Raw genomic sequence first — 11224 nt, forward strand, 5'->3', positions numbered from 1 at the left:
CCAGACCAGCTCGCCTCAGCCGTCTGAGGAAGTAGAGTCTCTGATGAGCTTTCTTGATCAGGCTGGTGGTGTTGTTGCTCCAGCTGAGGTTGTCATTCATGTGTACACCCAAGTACTTGTAGCTGGAGACCACTTCCACCGCAGATCCTCTTATGTTCAGGGGGGTGTAGGTGTTTTTGTTCCTTCTGAAGTCCACAATCATCTCCTTTGTCTTCTTCACATTGATGTGAAGGTTATTCTCTCTGCACCAGCTCTCCAGGTGTTTCACCTCTTGCCTGTAGCTGGACTCATCATTGTTTGTGATGCATCCCACCACCGCTGTATCATCTGCAAACTTTATAATGTGACAGCCTGGATGGGTAGCTACACAATCATATGTGAGCAGAGTAAACAGGAGGGGGCTCAACACACATCCCTGAGGAGAGCCAGTGCTGAGGGTTATGGTGGAGGAGGAGAGGTTGTGGATCCTCACTAACTGTGGTCTGTTTGTTAAAAAGTCTAGGACCCAGTTGCAGATGGAGGGGCTTAGTCCTAGTGTGGACAGTTTGTCCATCAGGGTTTGGGGGATCATGGTGTTGAAGGCGGATGTGAAGTCCACAAAGAGCATACGGACGTAAGAGTTTTTCTGCTCCAGGTGGTTGAGCGCAGTGTGGACCACAGAGGAGATTGCATCCTCTGTTGATCGGTTCTCACGGTATGCGTACTGATGAGGGTCCTCGTTGATGTTGATGGTTGTTTTGATGTGAGTCATGACCAGTTTTTCAAAGCATTTAGCGACTATCGGGGTGAGGGCCACTGGCCGATAGTCATTCAGACCAGTCACTGTAGAGCTTATTTTAATATGTAGGAGATATGTGAGAGAAAGGAGATTAATGTTGGAAGAATTTAGGGAAAATAAAGAAAAGTTTAATTTAATAAATATACTACAGGGAAATTCAGATAATAAAAGTACTCAGATTTTAATTAGATTTTTCTGGAAAACAAAGGTGATTAATAGAATATAACAGAATAAAAGAGACATTTTGAGCCACACTCCATACCGGTAGGTGGCGGTAATGCAACCTCAACGTTTTTTGCCAACCACCAATAAAACCTCAAGAACAAAAACAAGAAGAAGAAGAAGAAGAAGAAGAAGAACAACAACAACAACAACAACAACTGTCTCAGTTCGGTTCAATATGGGGAAGACTGCAGACATAAAAACTGTCCAGAAGACCATCACCGATACCCTCCATAGGATGGGTAAGCCACAAAAGTTCATAGCTAAGGAGGCTGGCTGTTCACAGAGTGCTGTGTCCAAGCATTTAAATGGAAGGGATAGCATATCTAGTGGAAGGGCAAAATGTGGCAGAAGAAGATGCACCAGCAAGTGAGTTGACCATGGGCTTCAGCAGATCATCAAACAGAGAAGATTCCAGAATCTGGCAGAGATCCAGAAAGAGTGGAATGACGCTGGAGTCACAGCTTCAAAAACCACCACATTCAGATGCATCCGGGAGACGGGCTACAACTGTTGGGTTCCTAGGTCCTCTTTTCCGAAAGTAAAGTGTGCCTTTCATTCAGAAATCAAGGTCCAAGGGTTTGGAGGAAGAAGGCTGTGGAACAGAACAAACTGCTTGAGGTCCAGTTTGAAATATCCACTGTCAGTCATGATTTGGGGTGCAATGTCCAGTGCAGGTGTTGGTAAACTCTGCTTTCTTAAATCCAAAGTCACCGCAACAGTCTACAAAAAAGTTTTAGAGGACTTCATGATTCCTTCTGCTGAGGATCTGTATGGAGATGCAGATTTCATCTTCCAGCAGGACCTGGCCCCTGCCTATGCTGCCAGAAGCACCAAAACCTGGTTTGATGTCCATGCCACAGTGCTTGACTGGCCAGCCAACTCACTGGACCTAAACCCCATTGAGAATCTATGGGGTATTCTCAAGAGGAAAACAAGGGGCACCAGATCCAGCAACAAAGAAGAGCTGACAGCAAGCATCAAGGAAATCTGGGCTTCCATAACTCTCAGGCAATGCCACAGGCTGATTGCATCAATGCCACGTCACATCGAGGCAGTGATTAAGACAAAGGGATTTCCAACCAAGTATTGAAGATTGACATATCATTTTGAAAGTACCATATTTTGATTGATTTGTTGTGATCCTAATTTCTTCCTTATTTTTTCTGTAAAAACGGAGTAGTTTGGGCTGATGTCTTCACAGTATTCTAATTTTTTTAAATCCTGTTTTCATGGGTTTCATGAATATCATGGAAGTTAAACAACTTTTCCACGATATTCTAGTTTTTAGGAAAGGGTCTGTATTTGGGGCAGCATGGTGGCGCAACTGGTAGAGCTGCTGCCTCTCAGCAAGCAGGTCCCTGGTTCAAATCCTGGTCTGGGGGCCTTTCTGGGTGGAGTTTGCATGTTCTCTCTGTGCATGCGTAGGTTTTCTCCGAGTACTCCGGTTTCCTCCCACAGACCAAAAATATGAGTTAGGCTGAATGGTAACTCTAAATTGTCTGTAGGTGTGAGTGAGAGAGTGAATGGTTGTTTGTCTCTATGTGGCCCTGTGATAGACTTGCGACCTGTCCAGGGTGTACCCCGCCCCTCGCACAATGATTGCCGGACATGGGCACCAGTGACCTCCATGACCCAAAATGGAAGAAGCGGGTAAAAGATAATGGATGGATGGATGGGTCTGTATTTGTACAATATGTACTTGCCTATAGATAGATTATTACAGCCTCATATAAAATCAATGATGATGATATCGGAAAGGCATCGGTCAATATACAGATTTAGGTATCGGGATCAGATCGGAAGTAAAAAAATGTGGATCAGTGCATCCCTAGTTCTAATAAATCAAGTCAAGTCAAGTCAGATTTATTTATAAAGCACATTTAAAACAGAAACTGTTAACAAAGTGCTTAACAAAAATATCACAACATCAAATAAAAAAGTAGCAAGATATATTTACAGCACATGGAATAAAAATATAAAACAGAAAACAAAATTAAAAACAATGAAATACTAAATCAGATCTGATGATCTTGTGTTAAATAGGAATAATAACAAAAGCATAAACAGAACTAGGCAGCACGGTGGCGCAACTGGTAGAGCTGCTGCCTCTCAGTGAGCAGGTCCTTGGTTCAAACCCCGGTCCAGGGGCCTTTCTGAGTGGAGTTTGCATGTTCTCTCCGTGCATGCGTGGGTTTTCTCCAGGTGCTCCGGTTTCCTCCCACAGACCAAAAACATGCATGTTAGGCTGATTGGTAACTCTAAATTGTCCCTAGGTGTGAGTGAGAGAGTGAACGGTTGTTTGTCTCGTTTGTCTCTATGTGGCCCTGTGATGGACTTGCGACCCATCCAGGGTGTACCCCGCCCCTCGCACAGTGATTGCTGGACATGGGCACCAGCGACCCCCGTGACCCAAAAATGGAATAATAGGGTAAAAGATAATGGATGGATGGATAAACAGAATCAGCATCAATGAAAAACTAGATCTAAATCCGATCACCCTGTGTTAAATGTCAGTGAGTATAGATGCGTTTTTAGGAGAGTTTTAAAAGTAGAGACTGAGGTGGCCTGTCGAATGTTGATGGGCAGATTGTTCCAAAGTTTAAGGCCCACGACTGAAAATGCTCGATCTCCTCTGAGCTTCAGCCTGGTTTTTGGTACGGCTAAAAGCAGCTGGTCTGATGATCTCAAAGCCCGAGAAGGAGTATAAGGATAGTATGGTGTGGTATAAAGTTTATTCATTTTAAAAACGTACAAAACAATTCCATAACAATATAAAAAAAGATACAAACGATTTAAAATGAAAGGCAGCAGAAAGAAGAAAAAGTCATTAAATCTGCCCCTTTTTTCAAACAATTATTTCAATCATAATAATTTTCAAGTAACAGAACAAAATGAATAACTCTTTCTAATTTTTCTAATTCTAATACAAAACAGGATGAAGAAGGTCGGAGAGGTATGATGGTACAAGGCCGTTAATGCACTTGAATGTCAGCAGAAGAATCTTAAAATCAACTCAGACATGCACAGGAAGCCAGTGAAGGGAGGACAGAACCGGCGTAATGTGCTCAAACCTGCGAGTTCCTGTTAGTAGCCGAGCTGCCGCATTTTGTACGAGCTGGAGACGTGAAAGTGAAGCCTGACTAACCCCAACATAAAGTGAGTTACAGTAGTCCAGCCGGGAAGTAATAAATGCATGGACTAGTTTTTCAAGGTCAGATCTGGACAGAACGGACTTAAGCTTTGCCATCTGCCTTAGCTGAAAGAAGCTCTTTTGTAGAACAGAGTTGATCTGTTTATTAAACTTAAAGTCCGAGTCTAACACTACCCCGAGATTGGTAACCGACTGCTTTAGATGAGGCTGAAGGGAGTGCAGGTTTACAGGATCCGTGACAGTGGTAGAGCTTGGGTTAAACACAATGACCTCAGTCTTCTGATCATTAAAACTCAAGAAGTTCGCAGCCACCCAAGTCTTGATGTCATCAAGACATTTTAGCAAAGGGTGGATGGAGCAGGAACTGTTTGGTTTTAATGGCAGATAAATCTGAGAATCATCGGCGTAACAGTGAAACAAAATACCATGTTTCCTCAGGATTGACCCCAAGGGGAGCAGATACAATGAGAACAGAAGGGGTCCAAGAATGGAGCCTTGTGGGACCCCACAGGAAAGAGAGACAGAAGCAGAAAAATGATTGTCAAAGTTAACACAGAAACTCCTGTCACCCAGATATGAACGGAACCATTCTAGTGCCACCCCTGTAATCCCAACCCAGTGTTCTAGCTGTGACATAAGGATGCTGTGATCAACAGTGTCAAATGCAGCGATAAGGTCGAGGAGTACCAGGATCACAGACTGACCAGAGTCATTTGCTAGCAGAATGTCATTACAGACCCTTACTAAAGCTGTCTCGGTGCTGTGCAGTTGTTTAAATCCTGACTGAAAAATATCAAAAATTCCATTTACATTCAAAAACTTGGTTAGTTGACTAAAACTATTTTCTCCAAGATTTTAGAAAGAAATGGAAGTTTTGAGATTGGCCTGAAGTTTGAACAAGCTGCAGGGTCAAGTCTGGGTTTTTAAATTAATGGAGTTACCACTGCATGTTTTAAAACATCAGGGACCACACCTGTAGCCAAACTACTGTTAATAACAGCAAGAACAGAGGGTCCAGTTGATGGTAGAACCTGTTTAAAAAATGCAGCAGGGATGGGATCAGCAAGCCTGAGGGTTTCATGTGACCAACGACCTCTTAAAAATGAGAGTGAGATGGGGTCAAAGTGACTGAAGACTGCTGAGCAGTGGACAAGAACTGAAGGGTCGATTCCTGAGCTTTAACGGGGCGACTGAGTCCAGGATCTGTACACAGGCCTCCTGATGCTGAGAAATCAACTCCTTTTTAGTAAGACCCACAGAGAGTTCAGAGTCTGAAACAGAATTACCAGCAAAGATGGAAGAGAAGAGTGTGGCGGTGGAAGGGTTAAAAATCCTACAGGGCTTGGGTGTGGGGGGAGGTGCAGGTTCACAAATCAAAGAGGTGTTGAATAAAACCGGTTTGTGGTCGGAACAAACAGTGTCACCATTTCTAAATCAGAAACAGACAAACCATGTGTTAAAACTAAGTCAAGAGTGTGGCCCTGCTGGTGAGTCGGACCAACAACACTCTGCACAAAGTTCAAGGACTGGATGAGGTCTAGAAAGTCCTGAGCTAATGGTTTATCAGGGCAGCACATGTGGATATTAAAATCTCCTAAAATCAAAACCCGATCATATTGGAGCAGAATACCAGTTAGAAAGTCAGAGAGTTCATTTAAAAACTGTTTATGGTATCCGGGGGTCTGGAAAAAATAGCACACAGAACTGGGTTGGAGGGGCCCAGCTCACAACAGAGCAGTTCAAAACTCGAATAATTAGCTGAACCATGGAGCTGTCTGCAGTGGAAATGTTTCTTAAAAACAGCCAATAATCCTCCACCACGACCAGTTGTCCAATCCGGTCTCAGATTTGCAGACGCGTGCCTCCAGCAGGAAACCCAACCGCGCACGGGCCCAGTGTGATGATGAGACCCCGACAGCGGGACCAGACGGCGCGCCACAAGATCTGCACAGCGCCAGGATCGGAGGTGGAAATGTTGACCATCAGCTGGAGAGGATGATTCAGAGGCAGCAAGCAGGGCTTTAAGTTTCACCAGCCGGCCAGAACGTTTTCCACGGCGTCTGGAGCGATGTCTCCGGGGAGGCAGGAGCGCGGCTCGCTGCAGGTAAGCAGGCAAGTCCGCCAGCAGCGGGGGGACGGGGGGTCCAGAGTTACGCTCATATTGATCAAAATAAGTGACATTGGTGGCACAAAGTCAAAGATCCAAAAGTTGTTGTCGTTCTTACACCAGCAGAGAGTTGATGTCACAGATGAGAAATGAAAAAAACACGAATAATCCGAACACCATCAGCAGAGGTGGATTGCAAGCCATGTACACAGGCGCCATCTTACCGGAAGTGAATGACAGCGAGATTTTGTTAAGTGTTTTCAGTGTGCACTTTTTAATATGTAAAATGCTGATCATTGCTGTTCATTTCTTAAGTGAGAAGACTGGAAACTGCTAAGAGTTAACAACATACTGTTTTGTTTAAAACAAATGGCTAAAACTACATTTGATATATTTTGCACGGTTTTGTACTACAAGAAAGAAGTATAATACTTGATTTGTTTTTTTTATTTAAAAACTCTCTGGACCTGTTAGTGGAATTTTCTTGATTGATATAGTTTGTGGTATAGCAGTTTTCAAAATAAATGATGGCAAAATGACACATTGCAAGTTTTATACCAAAAACATATCATGACATACATCACTATTTCCACCCATCACAATAGATATTGGGATATGAATTTTATGCCACATCGCACATCCCTATACAATGGAAGAGCTATTTTTCATTTTATCTGAAATTTTCACCAACATATTTTGCGCTGAAGGTGGAACAGTGGTGCAGTTATCAGCTATCAACTCTAAGCATGACGGCTGCAGGTTCAAAACCCATATGGAGCTTATTTGTGTGGAGTTTACATTGTGGGTTCTCTGCAGGAAACATGCATGTTAGGTTAATTGGTATCTAAATTGTTCCTAGGTGTGAGCAGGAGTGTGAATGGTTGTCTCAGTCTCTGATGGACTGATGACCAGTCCAGGTGCAGTCCGCCTCTCACCTAACGACTGCTAGAAATAAGGACCAACTCACCAGAACCCTGCAAGGAGAATTGAGTGTAAAAAATGTATTGATTGATAGTCTGTTTTCTGCTATTTGTAGTTCTTTGAGAAAATTTTGTATCTGAAAACTGGTATACATAGTCCTCATGTAATGTAACATCCAAATGGTAAATGGACTGTACTTGTATAGCGCCTTTCTATCTTATAGATACTCAAAGCTCTTTACAACAATCTGTGCCTCATTTACCCATTCATACAGCTCTATACTAGATCTCTACAAAGCTAATTGAACAAATCATTCTAAAGAGACTAATCAGAGCTTTATCACATTCATACACTGATGGGACACACATCAGAGGCTGTGAGGGGTTCAGTGTCTTGCTCAGGGACACTTCAGCATGTGACTGCTGGTGGATTCAAACCCCCAACTCTTGCATTGGAGGACGACTGCTCTAACCACTCAGCCACAGCCGCCCAATTTTGGTTCCGTAAAATTGAAAAACTAGTACATTTTGCATAGTACTGTAAGCTCTAGAAAATATTCACATACTTTAACCGTTGCATCACAAGAATATTGCATAGATTTAAGACTCAATACTACATCTTAAGTTTGTCAGTACCTTTGTAAATGCAAATTATACAGCATACAGGTACTTGGTTACTGCTTGACACAATGCTATTTAAACAGCTGACTCTACTAAGCTAGATTCTCAAGTTAGAAAAGGCTGAACAGATAGAACTGAGCAGTATTTCAAAAGGCTCTAACAAGCACTTTGGAGTAAGCTGTTGGGGGAAGAATCCGTTTTGTTGTGTGCTTCCTTGACTGATGAAGCCTTCCTGACTGAAGGCGAAATGTTTCAGCACAAAAACAGAAACTGTCCAGATGACCTGACTGAAAAATGTTGGATTGTATACCTGGATTATTGAGCATGGACTTTGTTGATCTAACAAGCACTTATGTCACTAATCACGTCTTTCTAGACAGGCTGAGTAAGTTCGTTGAGTATTTTTTTCTTTAAGTAAATTGCAATGGTTGTTTCGTGTTGGGTTAGAGTATGTTCCAACTGGGCAGACGGTTCGACAAAGCTCAGTTTTTACTTAATCCCCAAAAGGAGGAAATGTGAAGGACCTCAAACAGAGGAGCTGTGTGCAGAACGTCGTCAAGTCTGGCTTGTAAACATCAACTGCAAGGATCCGCCCTCAAAAACATCAAGAAGCTGCTCTGATCACTTTTATTCCGGTAAACAACAAATTATATACAGATACTGGTCATAAAATTAGAATATTGTGAAAAAGTTCATTTATTTCAGTAATTCCATTCAAAAAGTGAAACTTTTATCTTATATTCATTCATTACACACAGACTGATATATTTCAAATGTTTATTTGTTTTGATGTTGATGATTATAAGTGACAACTAACGAAAACCACAAATTCAGTATCTCAGAAAATTAAACCAATAAAAAAATAGGATTTTTAGAAATGTTGGTCAACTGAAAAGTATGAACATTTCAAGTATGAGCATGTGCAGGTTGAATACGTGGTTGTTGCTCCTTTAGCCTGGATTACTGCATCAGTGCAGCGTGGCATGGAGTGGATCAGTGTGCGTCACTGCTCAGGTGTTCTGAGAGCACAGGTTGCTCTGATAGTGGCCTTCAGCTCTTCTCAATTGTTGGCTCTGGTGTATCAATTCAATTCAATTCAATTCAAAACAACTTTATTAATCCCAGAGGGAAATTATATGTTGTGGTAATTCATCATCCTGGTTTCATTAAAGAGTTGTTCTAGATGATGATGGCTGTGGGCAGGAAGGATCTCTTGTAGCGTCTGTCCTACAACGGATCTGAAGAAGCCTCTGACTGAAGACACTCTGTTGTTGTATGACAGTCTGATGTTGTATGACAGTCTGATGAAGAGGATGCTGAGGGTTGTCTATAATGTTCTTCATTTTATGAAGAATCCTTCTTTGTACAATCATCTCCAAAGGTTCTAGAGGAGTCCACAGAACTGAGCCAGCCTTCTTTATGAGCTTGTTGATCTTTTTTAAGTCACTTGCTCTGGTGCTGCCCCAGCAGATGATGCAGAAGAGATAGCGCTCTCTACAACAGTCAATCATCCACGTTACAAGAAATAAACATTTGAAATATATCAGGCTGTGTGTAATGAATGAATATAAAACAAAAGTTTCACTTTTTGAATGGAATTACTGAAATAAATCAACTTTGTATGATATTCTGATTTTATTTTATCAACACCCGCAGTAGTCATTTTGCTAAACAATGTCAGAATGTAACGATGTGTGCTGTTTTGACAGCTCTCCCTCTGGGAATGTCCTCTGCCACCTGACCTGCATGACATCTCCTTCTCGGCCAGCTCTGTCCCGACAGCAGCAATTTTCTGCAAATCTTTCTCTTGCACATTGGTCAAGAGTATCAGCATACTTTGCTTTGGTCTGTCTGAAAGACATCATGATCGTCTTCTAGCGCTTGCCTACAAAAATGGCGTAAAAGTGGTATTGCGTAATACCAGTTGAGCATGTGGGAACCATGTATTGGTAGATCCAAGTTGTACAATAATCAGAAATCAGTGATGACCCAGAAAACCAGAATATGTAGGCATTTGTTACATGAAGCACCTCTGCAGAGTAAAGCACAAAAGAAAGACCTCTTGTCTAATCCTCGTTAAAATCAGCGTTTCTCACCCCTCAGGCTGGGTTGTATGTGTGTCTCACCGATGTTTTTCATGAAGTATTCTCTACAGAGGTGCAGGTCATTGTCACAGGAAATCAGGATGATCTCAGGAAGGTTCTGCAACAGAAAGAAAACAGGGTTTAGAACTGCCACGATTGTTTTGGTGCCGTCACACTGGCTGTTGTTTGGAAAGTTGAGTGGAAATAAAGCTGATCTGACTGCTGCAGATCTCCTGACGTCAGAGCACCTTGTTCTGTTTGTGCTCCATGATCTTCCTGTAGGAAGGCTGTTTGGACAGTAGCTTTCCTCCAGCACTTTCCAGGATGGCCTTCATGGTGCTGAGGCTTGGACAGATTCCTGGAGTCAGGTAGAAGAACTTCCCCTTCATCACATCAAACACACAGAAAGGAACATTTGTTATTTCTGCTTAAAAGGCAAAAAGTCCAAATGAAAATAACTCCAGCCTGCGTCACTTCTAAGGTTTCATGTATCCCTACCAGATATCTGGACTAAGATTTAAAGCTGAATGTCAACGTTATATCGCTGTGGTAACAGAGTAAAACCTCCTACAGTCAGTCCAAAAAACCAGGATTGCTGAGAGATTTGTGCAGGTGTATTTAAGTGTTTTATGTTTTAGTTTTTTCAAAGAGGCGTGGACAGAACAATTTCTGTTCCTCAGTCAATCAATCAAGCTTTATTTCTGTAACGCCTTTCATACAAATTAAATAAAATAACAATCAAATATTTTCATCATCTTACAATCCTGAAACAAGTGTTTGAGGTCAATAGAAAAGGCTAATCCCTGATTTGGAATCATTTTTGCTTACTCAACACTTTTAACAAGGAACATACTACGTCTGTGCAACCATGTTAAAAGCTCTGGGAAGCTTTGTTTCACTCTGGCTAGTTTAGCCTCTTTAGGGGGGTGCTCAAGCACCCCTAAACTTTATCTTAGCACCCCTGAAAAATTAAGTAAAAAAATAATAACAATAAAAAATAAAAATGTATATATTTATATTTATATATATATTTTTTTTGGGGTGGTTCTGGGTTTGGGCTTCTGCTTATTGCATTTATCATTCAATGCAACAAAATAAACAAATGTCAAAGGTAACAGATCATTGTAATACTTAGTTTATTAGGAGCATTAAGTGTAGAACCACTAGACTGAGGAACAGCTTCTACCCTGAAGCTGTTAGACTCATGAATCTCTAACCAGGATAATCACTGTGAAAAATCACATCATGTTGCTGCTGATCTGTTTCATGTTGCTGCTGATCTGTTTCATGTTGCTGCTGATCTGTTTCATGTTGCTGCTGATCTGTTTCATGTTGCTG

At 41.8% G+C, this 11224-nt stretch overlaps 1 protein-coding gene across 1 annotated transcript in view; it reads right to left on the bottom strand.

Annotated features, from left to right (window-relative positions):
- The window catches only part of paxip1 (PAX interacting (with transcription-activation domain) protein 1), a gene marked incomplete in the record, with an annotated part of 122354 nt that overhangs the window by 26153 nt on the left and 84977 nt on the right, over window positions 1-11224 (bottom strand). Inside the window, 2 exon segments of the mRNA XM_037681976.1 lie at window positions 9929-10004; window positions 10135-10269. Coding sequence (XP_037537904.1) covers window positions 9929-10004; window positions 10135-10269 — 211 coding nt within the window.

This window comes from Nematolebias whitei, chromosome 9 (assembly GCF_014905685.2).
Source record: "Nematolebias whitei isolate Nwh7 chromosome 9, NemWhi1, whole genome shotgun sequence".
In the NCBI taxonomy this organism is placed as follows: Eukaryota; Metazoa; Chordata; class Actinopteri; order Cyprinodontiformes; family Rivulidae; genus Nematolebias; species Nematolebias whitei.